The 24,821-nt window shown below is 41.8% G+C and overlaps 1 protein-coding gene across 1 annotated transcript in view; it reads left to right on the forward strand.

Moving 5' to 3' along the window:
* The first annotated feature begins 4,104 nt into the window (after positions 1-4,104).
* The window catches only part of DLG5 (discs large MAGUK scaffold protein 5), a 207,015-nt gene continuing 186,298 nt past the window's right edge, over positions 4,105-24,821 (forward strand). Inside the window, exon 1 of the mRNA XM_065408068.1 lies at positions 4,105-4,420. Coding sequence (XP_065264140.1) covers positions 4,105-4,420 — 316 coding nt within the window. The remainder of the gene's footprint in view (positions 4,421-24,821) is intronic.

The raw sequence follows: 24,821 nt of genomic DNA on the forward strand, positions 1-24,821 counted from the left end.
TTCGTTTTCCTGTCTACCTTAGGTATTAGCCTTTAATCAGGTATGTTATGTTGGTTTAGTCCTTGTGTAGTTATCACTATTATTCAATAAATAACTTTTATGGTTAAGTTGGTTGCTTCTCTCTCTCTTGCTGAACTTTACTCGTTTGTGTTTTAGCTTCCCCCATTCACTCTACAGCAACGCTTCTTTTACCTAAGCTAAAGATCCCTGCAGCGCCCAAAATACTGTGGGGTTTGCTCATCAAGTAGGTTACTGCCAGTACAATTGTGATGTGAGAGTGGGGATAGGGGCGTGCTGAATCTGGGACGCATAAGGGTAACAGCTTGAAAGTGCTGCTTGACCCAGTCCATGGAGCCCAGGGGCATATAAGGAGAGACAGCTTGAAAGTGCTGCTTCCTCCAGCCCAGTGAGTCCAGAGACATATAAGGGGTCAGCTTGACAGTGCTGATTGACCCGGTCCGCTCAGACGTGCTCTGTTAGTGTGTGTGTGTGTGTGTGTGTGTGTGTTCATCTGGTTCTGGGGCTGGAGTAACCCAGCCCTAGGGAACCTAGGTCCTGCAGGATAGCTCCATTGGGAGGGGACTTGCACAAGAGAGAAGTAGAGCTCCATATGAAAACACAAGTGACACAAGCAGTACATTGATAGGATTACAGAATCCCCTTCCCCAGAAAAGTAACCCGAATAAATGAGCATACTCCAAAGTAATGGGCAAATCTGGTAACAATGGGCGCCCAGCTCTGAAGGCAGTGCCCCACCAGCAGCACAGAAGTAAGAGTGGCATACCATACCATAAAAAGAACAGTTGTACTTGTGGCACCTTAGAGACTAACAAATTTATTAGAGCATAAGCTTTTGTGGGCTACAACCCACTTCTTCGGATGCATATAGAGAAGTGGGTTGTAGCCCACGAAAGCTTATGCTCTAATAAATTTGTTAGTCTCTAAGGTGCCACAAGTACTCCTGTTCTTTTTGCAGATACAGACTAACACGGCTGCTACTCTGAAACATACCATAACATGCCATCCTTACTTCTGCGCTGCTGCTGCCCAGCTCTGGAGGAGCCCCACTCTACAATAACTTTGTGACCCCCCACAACAACTCCTTTTTGTGTCCGGACCTCTACAATTACAACACTGTCAAATTTCAGATTTAAATAGCTGAAATCATGAAATTTATGATTTTTAAAATCCTATGACTGTGAAATTGACCAAAATGGACCCTGAATTTGGTAGGGCCCTAGTGATAGGGCAACTTAATGATGAACAGTAACCCCAACAACTGGGAATTAGGAAGGACTACTTACATAGTAAAGTGGAGAATTCAGTCTAGAGGAAAAGAAATTGCAGAGAAGGAAGGACTCTTTTGCCGGTTGGAAGGCCCTGTAAAAGCACTTTAGTGGAGCCTGAGAAGGATGGAAGATTTATTAGTTCAGAGGAGAAGGGGGAAGCCAGAGGCCTGAGAACCAAAGGGAGGCTGTGTTAAGCACAGGCTGCAGGTAAACAGTACAAGGGGGCTTAGTGATAGGAAGTGGCCTAGGGAAACAGCACCACCTTTCAAGAAACAGACCTGGCTGCTTAATCAGGGACCCTAGGATAGAACTCAGAGTAGCCAGTGGACCTGGGTTCCCCTACCAGCCCCTGAGGCAGGAGAATGCAAACACAACTGCAGGAGCAGATGAGGATCCTGTGGGGAGGCCCTGAGGGAGGGCCAGTCAGAACACTTCAGTAGAACCTGAGAGGGGTGGAAGAGTTTTTTGGAAGTTTAGCTGTGACCTTTTGTTACCTGGGAACTTTATATCACTTGGCCAAAAGGCCAGGCTACAGAAGATGTGATGGAGGGAGATGGCCTGCAGGAGGTGCCAAAGGCAAGGGCCCCGTTCAGCATTGCACCCTGACACAAGGGGGCGCTATGGCTGATGAGTATGCTATCTTACAAGGAAACTTCAACAATCTTTGGTTTTATTCTGATTTGGACCAACAACAAATCTTGTAATCACAGTATTTCTTTTGCAATAGACATTCCAGTTCCTGCACTGCTCAGTATTAATAGTGTCACCAAATAGGCTAATAAATCTGGTCAGTTGTGCATGAGCAGCTGTGACATAACCTTTCCAGTAGATGGCAGTGGCATATCCACTCAATCTCATACATTGTCCTGTGAGTGCCTGAATGAGCTTTGCTCTGTCATTCGTTTTTGAAATGTATTCAGTACAGGATGTAGGACTACACTCCCTTTTCTTTTTCAAATCAAATCCTTTCTTTCATCTTTGGCTCAAGCATATGGACAGTTTATTTCATCGTACCTTTTTACTTTGGTACTGTCCCCCACCTTCTTTCTGTATCCTTTTTTTGGGGGGGGGGGGGAGGAGGGAATGAATTGGAAGACTGTCTCCTCCCAAATGTAATCTTTCTGTTTCCTTGTCAATGAAAGACCAAACAAAGGGCAAGAAATATATTGTAATGAAGGGGTGGGCATGTGTGCACCATGACTCTCTACTGTGCAGAGTCAGAACTGGCCAGCTACTTGTCATATGCCCCACACTGCTAATGGCGTTTCTTCTTTACTGTAAGGGGGAGCCTAGCCTGTTGGAGCCGTTTGCTCTGTTACTGTGAAGTTCTGAGTGACCAAGGCATACTGTAATATCCCAGCTGGCCATGTGGGTCTGTCCAGATTATATTAACTAATACACATTACACAAACTCTTATTTACGTGTTTGTATTTAGCTCCAGAGTGGGGAAAGAATAGAATAGAAGGGACCTCCCACCCCAATCTCTCAGGCAGGGAGACAGAATTCCCTGCTTATGTAAGCCATGCCTGCTACCCCATCCCTGGGCAAGGGGATGAAGACAGAACCCATCCTCCCTTCAGCTGGCTGCTTTTCCTCTCTCCCCCCATGAGAGAGGGGATCCCAGGGGTGCATTGTGTGTCTGTGGAGCAGATTATCTCCCCCTGGTGAGGTGGTCTCTTGTCTCTTAGGAGCTAGTCTCCCACCCAGAGGGGAGATGTATAGTTCCCCTTCCTCACGAACCGATGCCCCAGCCAGAGAGGAGGAAAGGTTAGCAGTGGGGAGCGAGGCTGGGCTCCCGGGGTGGGGAAGGAGAGAGGCTAGGACTCCGCCCCTTCCCCCGTGCTAGGTGCCCCGCCCCGGGGAGAGGCAGAAGCTGCCGCCGGAGCCCCGCCCCCCTGCCCGTACATGGCCTGGCGGGGAGCCCCTGATTGACAGCCGGGTGGAGGCCGCGGAGCGGAGGCGAGTGCAGCCGCCGCCGCCGGGCTATGGCGGAGGGGGCTGCGGGGATCAGAGGGGGAAAAACTTAGCCGGGGAGCCCAGCACAGGGCTGGGAGGAGCGCAGCAAGGAGCAGCAGCCGCCGCTGGCCTGGCCGCTCTCGGCCTCCCTGGCGCTGGGCGGGCCCCGGGGGCGCGTTCTCCTGCGGCGGCCGGGGGAGGCGAGGAGCATGAGCTGGGGGAAACGGGGAGAGGCATGGCTGCAGCCTTGCCGTGGGGCGGCCAGCGGCCCCGCGCAACCAACATGGCTGCGGGTGCTAGGAGGCGCTCGGCGCTGAAGCCGCCTGGCCCCCGGCAGCCCCCTCCTTGCCCCGCGGCCCCCGGCCTGTAGCCAGGGGGAGGGGAAGTGGTTCGAGCCGCGGCTCGGGACTAGGGGGTGGTAGCTGCAGGGGGAGCAGCCGCCTTTATCTCCAGCGCCTGCCCCAGGCGGAGTCTGCCCGGCGGAGAGCGGGGAGGCGGCCGCGGGGAAGTTGGGCGGCCGGGCGGCACTACGGGTGTCCGCTGTAGCGGGGGGAGAAGAGCCGCAGCCACTGCCTGAGCCCGGGTCTGTCCCGGGGGAGAGGAGCCCGCAGCCTCTGTCTGGATCTCAGCCCCAGGAGTAGCCAGAGGCGGGGGAGACGCGGAGCTGAGCTGCCCAGGGGGTGCCCGCCGGTGCAGGAAGGGGGAAGCGCCGCCGCCGGACAGCACCTCCCCGGGCGCACCGAGCCGCGGGTGGCTTTGCCCGCCTGGGGTGCGGGGGAGGGTAGCCTGGTGCTCCTCGGCTGGGGGGGAGAAGGACAAAGTTTGGCGGCTGGCTGCCCTGACTCGCCCGCAGCGGCCATGGAGCCCAAGCACAAGGAGCTGCTCGTTCAGTGCCGCCAGAGCCTGGCCCAGTCCATGACCGAGGTGGACAAAGTGATCGAGCTGCTGGAGGCTGCTGGCACCTTAAGCCCCCGCGACCTGCACGAGCTGCAGGAAGCCGCCGGAGGGGGAGCGGGGGGCGCTAGCAAGGCCGACCGGCTCATCCAGCTGCTGCTGGCCAAGGATCGGGACCATTTCCAAGACCTGCGGGTGGCCCTGGAGAAAACGCAGCCTCACCTGCTCTCGATCCTCTACCTGAACGGGGTGGCGGGGGCGCCGCCCGGAGAGACGGCCGGTGAGTGGGGGCGGGAGAGGGACCGGCACCGGGGAGCGGTTGCTGCCTCGCTGCACTTCCGAGGGGCGAGGGAGCGGAGCTGCCCGCCTGTGTTGTGTGCCAGACGGTGTCCAGGTGCACTCTTCTGGGGCAAGGGGTAAAGGGCTCGCTGCCTGGGTGCCTTTTATGGTGGGGGTGTTTTCTGGATGCCCTCTTAGGGCTGGGGTGTTGCTACCTAGATGGCACTTTTTTTGTTTGTTTTTTGGCAGGGGATAAGCGAATGGTTTGGGTGGAAACCAGTTTCTGTCCTTCCCCATCCCGATTTTCTTAAAACAGAAGGAAGAACGTTTAGGATGAGATTTAGGCAGGTGCCCAGCATTGGCCTAGTTCTACCACTTTGATTTACCTTTTAAGTCGGTAGTAATAATCCTGTAGTGCGCTTCATCCAGAGATCTTGGTGTTCTTATCCCCGTTTTACAGATGGGGGAACAGACAGGGAGATAAAGTGACTTGCCTAGCAGGTCAGTGACAGAGCAGGGAATCAAAGCCAAGTTTCCTGAAGCCCAGCCCAATTCTTGGCCACTAGGCCACATTGCTAATATTAATCAATGGGAGGAGAAGTAGGTCTACAGGGAGCATTTCTGGAGAGACCACTCTTAATTAAACAGAGAAAAAACCTAAGCCTGGATACTTAAAGGTAGTTAAGATCAATGGGAGCTAGGTGCCTAAATACCTTTGAGGGTCTGGGTCCTAGTCTTTTATTGCTTATATTTTCTTCAAGCTTTAGGTGTGAGGGTTTATTTTGGTCTGTCTTTTTGCTCCCAACCGTTTTTTCCCTCTTTAAGAAGATATGCTGCTGCTTGTTCCCAAGTAACAGTAACAGTGTTAGCATTTACAGTACCTTGCATTACCTTCCCAAAGCAGTTACATAATTATTTCATTCATGCTTTCATTATTATTGTTCCTGTCTCTGGAAACCTGGGACCAGTGAAGACTAAGCTAACTGTTTCCATAGTGTTGTTTTGTACACTGTCTGTTGTTTGTAAACTCCATTGAAGTTAATGTTATTAAACAGTTAAAGTTTTGTGAGTAGCTGCAGCTGTGAAATTGTTTCTGTTGCAGATTGAACTGTGCTGGCCTAATAAAACATGGAGATTTTTTGTACTTACTATTTGAAGAGAATGGCAAATGTTTTGACTAGTGGTCCTATTTGAATACAGATAAATTTGGATATATATTATAATAATTTGTATTTGTTGGAGGAGAGGGGAGAGAAAACTCGTTTCATTATTCAGCCAGGTGGAGATGAGAATTTTGAGAGTAAACTTCCTAGTTTATCAAACCACCCACAAAACCCAGTTAGGACTCTATCAGAGATTCTTTTTTTTAAAAAAAGATAAAGTTGGTAATATTGAGGCTTTATGAATGCAGCTGTTCCTCCAAATTAATGCTACTACAATTTATCTAAATTTCAAGGCTGTATTGTAGATTGGCTTTAAAGAATATGCATTTGTTAGAGTAATGTGCAGGGGCTGTTTTATAATGGCTTTCGTTAACATTTGGCAATAAGGAAAAAGCTTTTTTACATCAGAGGTGGATTTAGACAGGGTGACTTACCTGTTTACAGCGAGGAAATTATCCGTGGGAGGTGCTTCCTGGCTCATGTAAACCATGAAGCAAACTGTCTTAAAAATCTGACTCTTAAACTTGTCTGTTTCACCTGGAAAATATTTATGGATGTGCCTTTATAATATACATCATCAAACTGTACACCATACTTTTATTTTTAATTCAGTCAGCTATGAGTTTATAATAAACATAGAAAATGTGATTTCTTTTTTTAACATCACTATATATTATAATATATGGTCTCCTTTAATGAATGTATATCAGGAGTTCACAGGAACAATGGACCTCAGGACTTCTAATATTGTGTGGTCTGACATCAGTGGGAGTTGAGGGCACGCAGTGCTTTTCAGAATAGGACCCATAATATTTTATATGATGCTCAATATGGTCTTGTTTGGAAGCTGCATTTAATGAACTGATGGTACTGAACTATTGGAATTCCCTAGTCTTAAGAACAAAATTTAAAAAAGGAGTGGATGTAGCCACCATGTGTGATGATACTGTGTTAATAAACTGAAAGTAGGATATAGAAAGTGTCATAATACAGTACTGAGATCCCAAGGGAGGAGGCATTTGAAATTAACGGGCAAAATTAGTTACTTTCTTTCTGCATGAACTCATGAGGCTAATGTTAGTAAGAATATACACCTGGTACACCTTGTATGTAAAATGAGATGTTCATGTTGACAAACACTTTTCAAAACATTTTAGTTTTTGACAGTAAAAGATTATACCTTTTTTGAATTAAAATTTTCATCTAATTGAAACTGACATTTTTACAAGTTCATACGGAAGAGATTATTAAAGTGACTTTAACAGAGACCGTCATCATGTGTGTTAAAAGATTAAGATCCTGATCCTGGAGTGTGCTTAACTGTGCATGCCTGAAGAGTCTCATTGGAGTCAGTAGGACTAACTCATGCATAAAGTTAAGCACTTAGAAACATTTTTGCAGGATCAGGACCTAAATATTCACTTACATACTGAATATATTACAGAAAAGGAGTTAATCTTTAATCGTGGCCACCTAGAAGGGGCATGTTTGGTCCCATATTTAAAATTTTAAAATGATCCTTATTTTATATTAAATTGGAAATGAATCTGCTTCACACTTTGCCATTTACATAGTTGACTTTTTGCACTTCTGTTGATTGTGGACAATGAAATTAGACTAGTCAGATTCATTTTCTTGTTCTTATGTAGGTTGAGTTGCTGCACTGCTTGGGTAGCAAATACTGAAGGAGGCATGGTTAATATCTGAACAAAAGTGTTCAAAATTTAAAAAGTAACTAGTGAAAACAGTTCTATTAATCCATTTTGTAAAATGCTTATATTTAAAAGTCAGGTAAAAACTAATTATTGGGCCTAAGCTAAGTGTCCCTTTAATTTAATCTCTAAGGTATCTTCCTGAATTAGTTTTTCAAGTTACTATTTAGAGTTTGGTTAATGAAGGAATTTAGGACAAGCACAATTAAATTATAGGCTTGTTTGGCAGAACCAAGATTTATCTGGAGTGTATATCTTGAATGCTTGTTGGAGGTTAAAGTAACATGCAGCAGACTGCTTACACATAACAAATTTGGGGGTCTATTTTTTTTTCTTTGTGAGAGAGGGTCTTAAGCAAGTAATCCACATCAACATTGATAGAAGTTCTAGACATATTTGTCCCACTTGCCCGGTGTCAATGAGATTACTAATCTGTTGGTGTATTGCAGTGGTTTTCAACATTTTTTTCATTTGTGGAACCCTAAAATATTTCAAATGGAGGTGTGGACCCCTTTGGAAATCTTAGGCATGGTCTGCCGACCTCACAGATGGGAAAACCACTGTTTTATGGTAATAACGGCCTTTTCTGGACCCCTTAGACATAGTCTGCGGACCAGTAAGCAGCTGTTATGAATGCTTTAGGGAGCGATTGGGAGTTCTAGTAATTACTAAAGGACTTGTAAAGCAAATACATCATGATCCATGTTAAAAAGAGCTTGCTTTTCTTTATAGCATTTTTCCTACCTCAGCAACTATTACGATTTGAATACATGTTGCACATTTACATCTTACATTGTGAATGATAATTGGTCATTCTTATTTTTTTAAAAGTCCCCCGTGCAGATTATTTTAAATGGCTTTAATTTAATTTAATTTAATTTTAGAGCATTGTGCATGACAATATTAACAAATTGACTGCAAACTAACAAGAAATAATATTCTGACAAAGCAAAATCAACACAAACTCAGTACTACGTGCTTTATTTTGCTTAGTGATAGTACAGGTACCATATAATTCTTATGGTATCTCCCTTTAGAAATTCATTTAAGATAATAAAGGAAGAAAATTACAGTATTTAAGATTCGCTAATAAATGATTTCAGGTAATACTTCTAAATTATATTATAAATTTTAATGTACCTCCCAAGACTGCAGAGGCTAATTAAAAGATCTGGGCAGATGGATCCTTGCTATACAAATTATTTACATTAACTTTTTGAAAATGTCCATTTGAAAATCAGTGTGTTTTTTTGTTTTTTGTTGGGTTTTTTTGGCATTTTAAAACCACACTGAACTTTGTGTGTGTGCTAATTCTTTCTTTTAAGCTATTTATCAGTTCTTCCTATATTTTTGCACATTCTTATCTTATGAACTTATGAGTTTTAATTAAGTAGCTAACTTGGCAAGGTATCTTTAATCATGTAGTAGTTGCATATCTTAATAGTATAGCTTTTTCCCTTTTAATGGGGTATTAAAAGACTACTTTCATGCTTAAGTATCTTACTGAATTGGGGCAATGTTAATGTTGCAACATCAGATAAATTGCAAAAAAATTATTCAACAATATTCTTGGATATGTTACACATCCAGGTTGGTCACCCTGCTGTAGGGGAAGGAGGTGGAAGAGATAAGAAGGGTGGACTGAGAGAGAAGGAAAGAAGCATCAGATGATGAAAACATGCATTATGACAATAAAGAAAAGAGAAGTGAAGAGAGAAATTTCAGAAGTATATGTTACAATTAAATACAGTTGAGTGTAACAATAAACAGTGCATAATGTTTTTATTCCCTGGAAATGGAAGGAGTGAGGTATATGGGGCAGCACAGGTGTTTTTCCATCTAGTTAGTAGGTATCAGATAAACTTCACAAACCCTATTGCAGAATTCCTTAAACTACATAGCTCAGAAGTCATGCAGTTACTCCTACAATTGCTTAGGCAGCATTCAGAAAAGACTACTTTGTGGTGGGGACTGAGACCCTTTGCCCTACTGAGTGGTGAGTGAAACTGACCAGGTATTTCCCAGCCAGCTTGGTAGCAACCTTCTGGTTTCTTGATGTTCTCAAATTCTGAATGTCTGCTCAGATTACACAGATATTTTGAGAGAAGCAAGAAGTATGTCGAGGAGGGGTATTCCCAAAGAAATATCAAGTTGTAGCTGCTTGGAAGTGGTCTAACAAGCTCAAAGAAGGAAATTTGCTACTTAGTAGTTTACAAATACCTAGAGAACTACTAAGTAAAAATACAGTTAATAAGTTTAATAAGATTGTTGAAGGCTTCTTTGCAGCTGGGCACTTGCTGTGATGCTTATCCAGCAGTGACCATCCTAGAATGCATAGTAAAAATTCACTGGTAATAAAAAGAATGCTCCAAATCAGTAAGGGAAATGAATCCCCTATGGAACCAGCTGTGGTGTTTGTGTTGCAAGTAAGGATGGCCTTCCTCAGTTTTCAGCCAGTAATGTAGATATTCGAATGTCTTCACTCATTGTGTTTTCATGTGGCCTTATTAAAGGCTGCAGTGGCCCCTCTGGCAGACGCACCTAGACCCTGGCAGGCGACTCTCATTCCAGAGGTATCAGACCAGGGCCGGTGCTTCCATTTAGGCGACCTAGGTGGTCGCCTAGGGTGCCAGGATTTGGGGGGCGGCAATTCTGTGGCGGGGGGTCCTTCCGCGCTCCGGGTCTTTGGTGGCCATTCTGCGGCAGGTCCTTCACTCGCTCCGGGACCCGCCGCAGAATGGCCGCCAAAGACTGGGAGCGTGGAAGGACCCCCTGCCTAGGGCGGCAAAAACCCTGGCGCAGCTCCTGCCAGCCGGCGGCCGCATGTGCAAAGTTGGGACTCGCCCTGCGGCCTCTGTCCCCAGCGGCCGCAGGGCAAGAACCCCGGGGGCGCGCCGGGGCTGCAGGCTGCGGGCGCCGCTGGAGACAAGTGTCGAGACATGGGGTGAGTGTCCCCGGGAGCCCATGCCCCCAACGGCCGCTGCCTTCCTTTCCCGCCCCGGGGACTCAGGTCGGGCTGTCCCCACCTGCCGCCGCTCCCCTGGGGGGTCTCTAGCGAGCCGCTTGGGGCTCGGCGTGTTGAACTTGCAGCCTGGGGCGTGGCCAGACCCCGCTCCCGGGTGCCGCGGGGCGCTGTACTGCGTGGGGCAGTTTGTACCCAGGGCTCCTGTGCCTGGCTCCAAGCCGCCACCCTGCCTGGCTAACCGGGGGCAGCGCTGTTCCGTTCTCCTCTCCCGGAGGGAGGCTGAGTCACTCCACGGCATGGGGCAGCTGGAGGGGGCTCACCAGGGACAGAGCCCGGCTCTGCCACAGGCAGTGATGTCTGCACCCGTGGGGCTGGAGAGGAGCATGAAGTGGGGGCTAGGGGAGCTTGCCCGGATGGGACTCGCGTGCGAGCTGAACGAGCGGGGAAAGGCGCAGCTCGGGAAATGCCAGAGCGAGCAGAGGCAGCCCAGCAGTGGGAAACGGAGTGGGGCTGGGTGGACCGTGAGCAGGTCCCCAATACTTTGTGCGCTCTGGCGTTTGGTGGTTGTGGTTGAAGTAGCGCAGCAAAGATTCATTTCTGGCTGTTGGATGGCTGGTGGATTTAATCTGGTCCGGGGGCGTTTACACTAGTCCTAGGACTTGGCTTGGGCCGTGGTTTCTTTTTGCTTCTTGTCTTGTTAGTTATTTTGTTAAGGTTCTCGAGGCCTTTGTATGAGAGTTCCTAATTAAAATATATTTGCAGTGTGGTTGTTGCCCTGTTGGTCCCAGGATATGAGCCTTTCTCTGTTATTATTTTTTACATTTTAAGTCTATTTTAAAAAAGTGTTTTAGTTCATTAAAACACTTTCATGAAGTGCTTTGAGATCCTCAGATGTGCGAAGTATTATTATTCAGTTTAATGTTTTTAAACGGAGTTTAATTGATTTCCATGCTGTAAGTGATAAAATACGATCTTGTACAAATAATATGGATAACCAAAAAATAAGCATAAATGTAAGAAGGGGGGCAAAGTTTTTTAAAATTTGAAGATGTTAGCTTTGCTGTTAGCTGTAGAATAAAACTTTGAAGTGTGCAGAAATGTCCTTGTAGCAGATAAACACTGAGGTATGATTTAAATGGCTAAAATGACTGAACAGGTGCCTAAAATATAATGTGAAAGATTCGGGAGTCTCTCCGGGCCGGGTTAGCTGCAGAGGGGGGGTAGCTGCTGTGGGGTGGGGTGGGCTCCCCAGGTGGGGGGCTGGGTTAGCTGCCGCGGGGGGTGTGTGGTTAGCTGGGTGGGGGTGGGGTGCAAGGTGGAAGTTTCGCCTAGGGCGCGAAACTTCCTTGCACCGGCCCTGTATCAGACTATAGTTCCAGCCCCTTTCCCAGTCTTCTAGACTCTGGAGAACAGTATGGGGTCAGAACAAGCCCCTAGGAGTAGTGGCTATACAAGTGATGTCAGCAGCCTGGGTTCTGCAGTTTGAACTCTGAGTATTCTTTTCACTCTGCTGTTTGCTCTGACCGCTTCCTGCTACTGTCCAGCCTCAATCTCCCTTCCCTTCCAGTTTCCGTCTTCCCTTTATGGTCATTAATCTTCCTACTCCCTTGTTCTTATTTTCATCTTTCCCTCACTCCATTTTTGCTCCTTGATGTTATGACATACTTAAAAATCCCCAACTTACCCAAAAGCTATGTAACTAACTAGATGTGTCAATAATCCTGAGTGTGTATTTGTATGTTGTATCCCTCTTTCCCCTTCCTTCTTACACCTGTTATATTGTAAGATCTTGGGGACATGGATTTTGTCTCTTCCTGTATGTCCACACAGTGCCTACCACATTTTGGCTGCTAAAGTAAAATAGTAATTGGTTGCCAAGCTTTTCTCTAAAAGCTCTTTTGATAACTACTCTGCATGCTTTATTATGAATCCTTTCCATGTACAGATTTTCTGCAGTATTGATGATAAAACCTATGGAGATAACTATTTTTAACATGAGTAATGAAAGCTACAATAATAAATTAAGATGGAGCATTATTTTAGGCTCCTCTGGGATTTTCCATGGTGACTAATCGTAATCATTTGGAAGCACGAGCTGTGACCCACTTTTCAAAATCAAAATACAGCTGGCAGGTTGGGGTTTTTTGTTTTTGGTAAATGCCCTTGATAATAGGCCTGAATCTTTCTGATGTAGGGGAGAAGAAGTCAGCAAGTTTGTGCTCATTGAGCTTCTGCATCTGAGGCAGGACAATGCTCTTCCTTGCTCTCTCTCACTTTCCCTCCCTCCACCGTGCCCCCCCCCCCCCAGCCCTCTCATGTAACTGCAAGTGGGGGGTTGGCTCCTGAAAACCACAGCTTTTTGGAAGCTAGAGCTATTTGTGCAAAGGCCTGGTATATCTAAACTGTTCCTAAGCCTAATGGCAGCTATACACTGATTCCCAGGTCCCACCCAAGGGTGGTATCTTAGTTAATGCTAACCCTTCTTAGCATCAACTTCATGATGGGAATTACCACAAGCTAGGGGATGGTTTACAGTATTGTGGCCATGGTCATACCCTATGCTGGGAGCCTGGTTCCTGCAAAGGAACACTTTCAGAATTGGGAAGAAGTTGACAATAGGCTGCAGAGCCAGCAGCTTCTCATATTCCTGCAACCCTTCGCCCATACAGATGTGCTGCTTTTTGCAGAGGGGCCTATGAAGTGGAGGGGCCTATAATTGGGGTGGAAGTTCTTGCAGGCTTTGTCTCTTGTAAATGAATGTTTAAGGTACAGTAAGTGAAGGATAACGTATTACATCTGAAAGGCCCTTTCCATTTCCAGTTGATGGCAGTGACGGCAAGAACAGACCCTATACATTTAAATTATATAATATTTTAAGAAGTTAATGAAATGGACCCAGGCTTAACTTCTGCTGTAACTCACTTGTGTGTAGCATAATTGGCTTCCTCTAGATAATTGATTGTTTTAGAAAATCTTGAATTGTTTTTAAAAAGTCAGCTGATAAAGAGCTGAATTTGAAATGAGACATTATGGTTTAATTCAGCAGGATTTCCAGGCATGTAACTAGGCCTGTAGCTAGGGAAACAAAGCAGGGGAGAACGTAAAGACAATACAGATTTCTGTTGGCAGGGCGGTAGAGGGAGAGGTTCCAGGGTCCTACTCTGGCAAATTTTTACATACCTGGTATAAATTCCCACTTGTTAGATTTATAGAGATTTCTTTTGTAGGTAAGATGACAAAAACAAAAAATCCCCAAATGGGCCTTCTAAAGCCATATTTTAACTCTTTCATCGTAAGCCAGTCAAGAATGTTCACCATATTTATTAGTCTGATTTTTTTTTTATACAAACTTTTATATAAAAATCTTAACTGAACCACCATGAGTTGTTAATCTGAATACCCATATGAATGAGATACTCTAACCCCCCTGCCTGTCCACTCTCTCCTGTTCACCAGCCTGGCTTATTGGCTCATCCAAAACTTAACCCCTTATCCTGCAGACACTTATGCTTGCACTTAACCTCACTTATGTCAGTAGTTATTTTTGTGCACAAGTGTTTTCAGGATCAGGTCCCTGGATAGTAAGTTTGTTGGGATGGGCTTTGTCTTCAGTGAAGCACCTATTGTACCTTTGGGCATTGCAAGTAATGAAGCTATGTATTTGGATTGCAGTACAGTAGAACCTCACAGTTATGAACACCTCGGGAATGAAGGTTGTTTGTAACTCTGAAATGTTTGTAGCTCCGAACAAAACGTTATGGTGGTACTTTCAAAAGTTGACAACTGAACGTTGACTTAATATGGCTTTGAAACTTTACTGTGCAGAAGAAAAATGCTGCTTTAAACCATCTTAATTTAAATGAAACAAGCACAGAAACAGTTTCATTAATTTGTCAAATCTTTTTTAAACTTTCCCTTTACTTTTTTTTATTATTTTTATTATTATTTATTTAACACGGTACTGTACTGTATTTGCTGTCGTTTTGTTTCTAATGCTGCCTGATTGCATACTTCCCATTTCAAATGAGGTATGTGGTTGATGGGTCACTTCATAACTCTGAAATTCTACTGTAGTACTCAAAATATGCTGGGCACTTTCCGAGCACAGCGGAAGACCCAGGCCCTACCCCAAAGGGCGTACAATCTAAATAATAGTAAAAATTTAGTTGGGATTCTAGAATCATTGGGCATTGGTAAACTATGGTCTATTAAAATATCAATGCACTAAAATCCCAGAATCCTAAGTTTCGATGTTTTCCCACTTACGGTTTTGTTTTTGTCAGTAAAGCTGTTGTCGCTGCGCATAAACACTAACATATACAAATGTTTCGTTACTATATATGTGATCACCACACTTTAACAATCCAAATTGAAAATTACTATTCCCTTGCTGCTTCTCTTCTCTTAAGTCAACTTTCCTTCCATGTCTGCCTGTCACTTACCTGTGTCTGTTTCCCTATGTACAGCTTTCTTTCTCCCATTTTCTCTCAATCTTCCAGTTTTCCCCTTGGTGAAATAAAAATTAAAGTCCTTAAGAACAAGTAGTTATGAAAAACCTGAATGCACCATCTGCCTTTGCACTCTCTTGGTGTGCTGGCCTTTTGGCCTTATTTTTGTGATTCCAGGTCCCCTTTCCCTCTCTCACCTTCTCACAGAAAGAGGGGCATGGTCAGATGTCAGTGACTTCTCTAAATGGAGCTTGTTGGGATGCTCACAGATTTCCTTCCCTTAGTATTTTTTTCCCTCCTTTTCCCCCCTGGTCAGGTAAAAGCCTCTCTTCTACATTGTTTTTGACCTGTTAACCTTTTTGTTTGAACCGCTTTGTATTTTTCAATGACTCTTCAAGAAAGATTATTTAACAATTAGATCCTACAGAGTTGAATGCTGTGTCTTAGAGGTGATGTGCAAAGGTCTGTGTGTGGTGGTGGGGAAAATTGGGTTGTATACCCTTTTTCTTGCTGCTTACTTTGAGAGTTAAAGAAGGCCTGAAGTTTTTATTGTTGTAAAGCCACTTGTTTACCTTAAAATATCAGGAATGTCCAGGCTGATCTTCCCTCCTGGACATTTTCAGGGAGGACTATGATGTGGTTTGGGAGCTTGCTCAACTCTTAATTGAAGAAGCAGGGCGTGTTTCATCTTTAACAAACAGATTAGCTCTTCCAACTGCTTATAGGGCATTTGACTTAGATAGGAGTGGTTAAAATACAAAAACAAACCCGAAGCTTTTTGTCTGAACAAAAAAGAAAAAACACTTTTCCTCTCAATTGATCAACTGCTTGATACTGACAGCGTCATAATCTAGTTCTCCAATCACCACAGTAAACAGGGTAGACAAGACCAGAACTTTGTGTGCTTTGTTGTTGAGTGTTTTTTGAATTGCTGTCTTCTTTGGAAGGAGAGAGGCTTTTAAGTCTAAAGGTGTTTTCCTTCTTGTCTTTTACCTTTACTGATTCTTTTTAAGAGCTATGGTCTTTTATTTTTAAAGAAATAGTCTTGATTTTGTATGTTTGTATATGTGTGTATATATATATATGTATCAATATGCGTGTGTGTGTATAAATAAAAAAATTCTTCTGGCAATGACAGAAGACTACCTGTTTTTGTTCCTTTACTATTATGCTACAGCAGCTAACACGGCTTCTCTTTGTTGCTCTGTCTGCACAAGCATCCTTGATGTTGGCTGGAACATGCATATTTCTGAGACTAGTGTTTGTGGCAGAGGGGGGATGGATACCCAAAATAAAGTATGTCTGGCCAAAATTATTGCTGTTTTGGGGATTTGGGGATTTACTCTTTTTTTTTTTTTTTTTTGGCAAAGAAACAGAATTCCAGAAATTAAGGGTCTGGGACTGTTCCTTCAGTCCTTAATTAGGCAAAAATCTCAATAATATCCATGAGAAGTTGGCTTGAGTTTGTACTATAAGAGTGAGCCCTAAGTTATGTGCTGTGGTTTATTTTCCAAATTGCTGGTCTTGAAAATATCTAGGCCAATGTTTTAAAGATGTATGGCATTATCTCACAATCCAAGCTTATTCTTCCATTGTTTCATGAACCTCATTTGACTTTTGGCATCTTTACAGCAGTCTGGAGTACTTTGTTCTGCGGCATAGATGAAAATGACACAGACACAACAGTGATTTGACTGAGAGGGAGAATGTGGTTGATAATAGTAGGAAGCATAAAGAACAGGAGTACTTGTGGCACCTTAGAGACTAACAAATTTATTTGAGCATAAGCTTTCGTGGGCTACAGCCCACTTCATCAGATGCATAGAATGGAACATACAGTAAGAAGATATTTATATATACAGAGAACATGAAAAGGTGGAAGTAGCCATACTAACTGTAAGAGGCTAATTAATTAAGAGAAGCTATTAACAGTAGGGGAGAGAAACTTTTGAAGTGATAATCAAGATGTCCCATTTCGGACAGTTGATACGAAGGTGTGAGGATACTTTAACATGGGGAAATAGATTCAATTAGAGTAATGACGGAGCCATCCCCAGTCTCTGTTCAAACGGTAAGTTAATGGTATCTAGTTTGCATATTAATTCAAGTTCAGCAACTTCTTGTTGGAGTAGGAAGCAGTGTCACATTTTCAGATTAAAGATGATTTTCCCCTAAATCCATGTGGCTTAAAATGCTTTGTTTGTTTTTTGTTCATCTGCGGACCTTGATTGGCCTTTTGCATTCTTTAGAGCATAGCAGGGTATTGAAGGTACTGATATGTACTTAATATGAAACTCAGTAATTACATATTGAGAAACTTTCATTTGGCAAACAAGGTTATTAGTGGTCCTTTTGTATTGAGTATTGTTAGGATGAAACTTAAAATATGGATCCATCTTTCTCTGGTGGCTCTTTCCTCCTGTAAAATTAAGTGAGAGAGCTTTGTGCAAATGACTTGTACAATGTTCTACATGCCAGATGGCTCTCTCTCCTTCCCCTCTTTACCCAGGTGTTAAATGCCAGTTTAGCTTAGATCCAGAAGTACACTCCCCAGATATTATGAAGAGCATGGATGTTGAAAAATAAGATTATAGCATAAAATTGGTGTCAACTCGTATAAAGCTCCTTATTTCCTTCTTTACCAAGATGCCAGTAAGGCAGAGTTGTGGAGCTGTGAAGGCCATTATTTAAATATTACCTGGTTATATTGAACACAATTTTCCCCCCCACTTGCATTGTATGCTATTTCATAAGGAGATTTGTTATATAGGAATGGGTGTATCATTCAGCGTGGGAGGTTAAATTCTCTTCATTTTCCTGTAAGTCTGTAACACAAGGCTACAGCATTAACTTTTTTTTTTTTTTTTTTTTTTTTTTTAAAATCTGGATATATGTTTGGATTTCTCATGGGCATGTGAGCTCACATCTGAGGCTTGAAGTAGCTGATGTAGTGGATCTCTGAATCCACCTCATTAAATGTGTGGTTTATATATTTAAAAAAAAAAGTTTGGCAGTAAGGGACTCAATGTGTTCTTGCACTGAAAAACCCTCAGATATTGCTGTTTTTATATTCTCTTTATTGGCTACTGATATGCATTTACTGCAATTTACATCTCTTTAAAACCGTAGTTAATTTGGCACAGTGTTTTGAGAGTGCATGTGCTTCTCTGGTGTCTGAGCACATAGTAGGGCTAGTCAAAAATTTTCTGACATTTACTTTCATCAGAAAATTGGGCTTTTGACTACTTAACTTTAAAAAAAAAAAAAAAAATAGAAGTGTTTATGGAAAAGCAGTAATGTTCTATGAATCAGAAAACTGGAAAGCCAAACTTTTTTCTGCTGGGAAATTTCAATGAAAATTTATTTGTAATCAGAATTTTCGTGGGGAGGAGGACAGAGACAACACTCCATTTTCCAGTTAGCTCTAGTAGATGCACATTCCCTCTTGTGCTTATGCACTGAGAGATTTACCTCCAAGTCAGGTGTTTTGCACTTTTGGAAATTTGGGCCATAATCTGCTTCATAAGAGCAGTAAGACTAGATCTTCTCATTCAGGAAATGGCATTTTAATCATTCTGTCCTAATTAAGGATGACAATGGAAAAGCAGCAGTCTACATGAGATGAATTAATGTAAACATGGTTTCATTTGGATGCGATACTACCACATTGTGTTAATTCAGAATCTCTTCCTTACAAAATGTCCCTTTTTTTATATCTCCTGTTTGTTAAATTTTATCTTTCATACCAGTCTTAAATATTTGACGATATTTCTGAAAAATCATGAACTGGGATTATTTAGTTTCTCTTTCAGTTCACCAGCCAAAACGTGACTCTTTAGGGTTCAGTGTTCCTTGGTGATGTGCCTAGCACATAAGCAGTGCAGAGAGGATATCTCTATGCAAGCTCTCCAATGCTAGTAGTGAAATCTTGTTTTGCAGAAGAAATGACCTTTTGATTTTGACAGATGTTTAAAAAAAAAAAAAAAATCTTGACTGATCTGGCTGCAAGGAGGCCCCTACAGCAAAAGTTTTTGATTCTCCTAGCATCGCTGAGGGTATGCCACATCCTCTGCTAGCACAGCTTCTGGCAAAGTGGCTGCAAAGTCATGATTGAGGTAGCTTTCAGAACTACATGAAAACATTTGTTTGCTCACTAAAAAGTATTTTTCCATCTTTCATGCACATCTCTCTGTGAGCAATGGGTAGCTAAAATTACAGTTTTAAACAGTGTTTAAAAATGTGAAGGTTTTTGTGTGTGGTGGTTTTTATTTTTGAGGGGTCAATGGGGAAAACTCCCACAAATGAATAATATGAACTGTGCAAACAGGTAGAATGCATAAAGGAAGGTTAATTTTGAACCTTAACAGAGTCTGTTTGAGTGAGTGTATCTAGCGACAGAGCTACATGGGAATGGGATCAACAACAGAAGATGGCCATCTGATGACTGCCATTTGGCATCAATTCCTTGCAAGTTTGTTGATCTCAGAGGAGAATGAGAAAACTGGCTACTTGTTGCAGTGACTAGAGTGCAGTAGCTGGATATGAAAAAGAGCCTAGGAGTTCACAAAGCCCATCCTCATATAGTTTTGTGTATTAGGGTTTTCTTCACTCAGCTTCTGCATTTACTGAAAACCCAAGGTGATCAAAGAAAGCCAGAGTTATACTGTTGGCCTCCCTCCAGCCCAGGATATCATGTTTTGTTGACTTATGCATTTGAGTGCTTCCCCCAGAATGATGTTCTAATGTACTGAACTCAACTTTTGCATCATCCATCTAGATCCAACTTTAAGATGGTCAGCTTGGCCTGTGGAGAAATGGTAAAGAAAGCCAGGAGCAGGGAGGGGTTAGGAGAAAAGTATGTGTATTCCATGCTATAGGGTAGCGCTCCCCTACATAATGTATTACAACATTTTCGCTCTGCTACAAGCATGGAAATAACTTATATGAATAATTCCTTAGTAGTTAACTTTCCTGTATTATTATGAGACTGGGTCACAAATAGAGTTGGGGCAAAAAATTTTGGTTGCATTTTTGGCAAATTTACTATTCAGTTTCATGGTGACCAAAACTATTAGTGGATTTGAGTTAAATTCTGCAAATAGCTTTGGCCAAATAAAAAAATTAGGATTTTTTTTTTTTTTTTCAAAAAAGTCAAAATGGTGGGTTTGAACATTTTCTATATAAATCATTGCAAAACATTTCATCTAAAAATGAAAATATTGATTCAAATTGACACTTAATTTTGAAAATGTTGAATTGACCTGCATGAATTTTTGTGTGTGTCAATTTGGTGAGAAAAAAACAAAAATGATTTTTTTGTTTGGATCTTTTGTTTGGCCACTGAACCAAAAAAAATCAATTATTCGCTCAGCTGTAGTCCAAATACCTTTTAGAATGGATGCTTCAGCCATTCTGACCTTGGAAGTCCAGTGATGCAATCTTGTCAGTTGTTTTAATCCTATCTAATATCAGGCGTTTGGTATTTCCAGTACTTCTAACTAGGAATCTTATTTTAGTATTAAAGATTTCTGGTATTCCCTTTCCAGGATCCGATTCAGGAAAGCATTTAAATGCATACTTAACTTGAAGTATGTTCTTAAATCCGATTTGAAGTCAATAGGATTTAATTACATTCTTAAATTAAGCACTCTTTCTGAAAGGGTTCTCAATCACTTTGTTCTGCTTTTCTCTCTATTTTCACAATGTCAAGATGACTTTTTCAAGTAGCAGTAAGGCTTGTTGTGAAGATGGCATCTTAGCTTCCCTGATTTAAACTTCCATAAAGGTATAGTGCTTCAAACTTGCCAAAGAGTTCTTTCTTAGGTGAACTCTGGGGTCCTTGGTGGCAGGAGACCTCTTTTGTAGCTTCTTGTGTTAATTTAAAAAAAATATGGCATGGAGTTTTGTTTTTGTAACCCAAAAACGTGATTTAAAAAAAAATTTTTTTGGGGGGGGTTCTGGACAAAACCACAGGGTTTTAATAAAAATGCACCCTCTTCCCTTTCCTCCTCCCCAAATTTAGCATTAAGGACCAAAGCAGAGTCTCCAGGTAACTAAGTCTTATGTTGCTTAGTGGATTAAAGTATTTACTAGTCACTTATTTTATATGGCACCCTTCATACAGGCATCCCAGAGTGCTTTACAATAACAGTAAAATAAGTACAGAGGAAAAACTGAACTAAACATGTAAAAAATTGACTTCAATTCATAGGCTACAGAACCTGAACTTAGTGATAAGTAATCTTGCAAAGTGAGGAGCAGAGAAATTAAAAGGTATGTGAGGAAACATTTATAGGGCAGGTCATATCTTTGTCTCACTCAATATCTTTACATTAACGATAGCTGTAAAGCTCCTTGTTCAGGTCATGAAACATATTAATAGTACAGGTAAATGTGCGGTAGACGTTTACTTTCAAAAGTCTGACTTATGGATTGAAGGTATAGAACATGATACAAGTGTGAGAGATGTAGCTATTCTTGCATTATTTTGGATAAATAGGTCTGCATGCATCTGTAACCTTTTAAAAAAGGCATTTATTTGTTTTGAACATTCATAGATGCCTAAAGAAATAGAGCATGTGTTAAGAAACACTAATGCCAAGGTTGTTTATGGGTCATGGGTTAGTGTTGAGCTGTGGGCTATGTGTAAAATGTCTTTGAACTAGCAATGGATGTAATTTCACTAGCTGATTGTCACACGCGTATTGTGAAATTGTAACAAAATATTTTCCTAAATAGGATTATACAGCCAAGTAGTGGTTGAATGCCTAAATATTTTTAGCTTCACCTTTTTGACAAGGGATTTCTGATTGTGGCAAAAGAAATTGTCTTGGTTTTTGAGCATGTAAGGAACATGAATGATATAGGTGGATTAATCCTGTCTCCCCCAACTTTTTTTTATAAGGGGTCTCAAATAGCTTGACATAAGCATACAAGGCAAGAATCATGGGAAATTTGTGCCTGTATCTTTTTGAAGATAAAATTGTCTGAGCTGTTTATTGAAATTACTAACCGTTTAATAGCGGTCTTAGAATTTTTGCCATCTTATTTAAACTCTCATTTTAAAAACAAGCAAATAGTCCTATTTTTGTCTTAAACTCTGATGATAAAATTTGGGAGAAACCAGCACAAATACTTAAAAACGTGCCAACTTGTTTCAGGGGGATTTCATTAGGTATGGGTGAACTGCCTTGGCCAAAATAACAAAATTGTTCCTCAACATTTGCTTATGTCAGGAATGGAGCTTAAAGGATAAAAATTTTAAATATTCTGAAATATCATACGGGGTGTTCACCTTGTACCACTACACCTTCCCATTTCTGGCCAGAAATGATACCACCGTGCCAGTGTAGTCTATCTGGTGGTTATCCTGAGGTTTTCAACTCATTCGTGCATCCTCAAGCGTTTCATTATAGTTGGAGTGAAAGGTGTGTGGAACCAAATGTGTCCTATAAAAATTGGTTAAGGTACAAACACGCATAATATTATATATACATTTACATCTGTGTATGCATACCAACTATCGACATTACCCATATATTATAATTTATCACAAGTAACATAAAGTGTCCTTGTATTAGATATGCTTGTTTAAATGTTATTACTACTTTAACGTCTTAAGAAGTTATGACTCTGGCTGAGTCAGAGTTATATGTGCTGCATTATTTTTATTCAGACATGGGAATGAAAAGCTTTTCTTAAAATTTTGTGTATGTATATATATCAACTGTGATAGCTTTTGGTTGTGCAAAGAAATTATCATTAGGTGGAAAAGTTTATTATCCCACTTTTCAAAGATTGCCAAAAATTCATTCACATGAATGTCTAAATTGTAAGATAAATACATTTTAGAAGAGTTGCTGTTATCTAGAGTAAAAAGTATGTGCACATGAGATGATGAAGGAAATGTTGTGGGTGTGAAACAGGCCAGGATTTACTTTTATAAAGCATATATAGGTTACCGTGTTCCATTGCTTTATTCTGATGTATAGTTTTGTATCATTGTTTTTAAATTCAATAGGTGTTTTTATTTGTTTTTAAAAAGGGGTCTAACCTGAAAGCATTGTAAAGATACAGAAAATAAGCTAAAACCAGAAATTTCGAAGGGCTGTTGCCAAATAATCTGAACCTTCCTAATGAATCTCTACAAAAACAACCCAGAGCAAATATTAATCACGAAAGTCTTCAGCCACTGCCAGTGGGATACTGCTGACAGATTTGGTCATTTTACACTCCTCTAACTCCCTCTGTATCCTATTCTACTAGAGATGTGAGTTAAAATTAATTGTATGAAACAGAGGTGGTGCTTATAGCAATATCTTAATAAGAAAGTAAAAACTACTTTACAGAGAAGGGTATGTCTGAAAAATCTGGGTCCTAGTTCAGTGATTACAGGGCAAAACAAAACATTTTGGTCTTCATTTCTCAGAAGTTAGAAATGAATTTTATTTAAAAAAAATTCCCTTGACATCTCATCTTATTTCCCTTTTCATCTTGCTAGCAGCTTCTCTCATCTTGCAAACCCATCATTGTCATTAATTATCAGAAAGGAGAAAATCGAAGTTTCATTTCTGTGATTGCAGTTAAATTTCAAAGGTTTGAATGTTGGGGAAAATACTGTGCTGTTGAGTTTTGGTTCTCAGTTCTTAACTAGGCAAAACTCTGATGTTGGTGAAACTGCCTGATTAAAGCCTATAGAATTGGGCTCATAGTGCTTTACTTAGAATATTTGCAGTTTAATAATATTTTTTAAAACTGTCTTTCATTTTTACCAAAAAGCTTCACAAGTCCTAAATCTTCATATGCCTGTATTATCCTGGCTGTGATTATTTAGTGGTTTTAGAAGCAGTGGCATGGTAACTTGATTATTAATGTATAAGGGGATCATTGCTTCACTATTTAAGAAACTCAAGATACATAGTGTACTTTGGGCCCCACACTACAAGAAGGATGTGGAAAAATTAGAAAGAGTCCAGCGGAGGGCAACAAAAATGATTAGGGGGCTGGAACAAATGACTTATGAGGAGAGGCTGAGGGAACTGGGATTGTTTAGTCTGCAGAAGAGAAAAATGAGGGGGGATTTGATAGCTGCTTTCAACTACCTGAAAGGGGGTTCCAAAGAGGATGGATCTAGACTGTTGTCAATGGTACCAATGAAAGAACAAGGAGTAATGGTCTCAAGTTACAGTGGGGGAGGTTTAGGTTGGATATTAGAAAAAACTTTTTCACTAGGAGGGTGGTGAAGCACTGGAATGGGTTACCTAGGGAGGTGGTGGAATCTCCTTCCTTAGAGGTTTTTAAGGTCAGGCTTGACAAAGCCCTGGCTGGGATGATTTAGTTGGGAATTGGTCCTGCTTTGAGCAGGGGGTTGGACTAGATGACCTCCTGAGGTCCCTTCCAATCCTGATATTCTATGATACTTACGAATGATTGCCTGCTTATGAATTCTTTAATTTTTGGAAACTTTCACAAATTCCGTCTAATGCAAGTGTGGTGGTGGTGGGGGGAAGAAAGAAGGACATGGGTACTTCGTATCTTACTTCATTTATCTTTTTTAAAAATTGCTATAATGTTATTTGCAAAACTGACGAGCATTTTTAGTCCCTTAAGTCTAATGCTTTGGGCGAAATGCAGACATGGTTTTAGTTTTAGTATGAAGTACAGTCAAACTTAGTAGGACACTGTTGTGTTTAAATAATATACCCTCACCCCTGAAATATACCTGCACCTGAAAAGCAAATTCCTTACTATGGGTATGTCTACACTACAGGATTAATTCGAATTTATATAATTCGAATTTAGGAAACCGATTTTGTAAATTCGAATGTATTCGGCCACACTAGGCACCATTAATTCGGTGGTGTGCGTCCAAGCTACCATAGTAGCATCGATTTCCAGAGCGTTGCATTGTGGGTAGCTTTTACATAGCTATCCCATAGTTCCCGCAGTCTCCACCCCCCTTGGAATTCTGGGTTGAGACCCCAGTGCATGATGGGGCAAAAAACATTGTCGCAGGTAGTTCTGGGTACAGCCTCCCCCTCCCTCACTGAAAGCAACGGCAGACAACCATTTCGCGCCTTTTTTCCTGAGTGAACTCTGCAGACTCCATTCTGCA

The sequence above is a fragment of the Emys orbicularis genome, chromosome 7 (assembly GCF_028017835.1).
Source record: "Emys orbicularis isolate rEmyOrb1 chromosome 7, rEmyOrb1.hap1, whole genome shotgun sequence".
NCBI classification, from domain to species: domain Eukaryota; kingdom Metazoa; phylum Chordata; order Testudines; family Emydidae; genus Emys; species Emys orbicularis.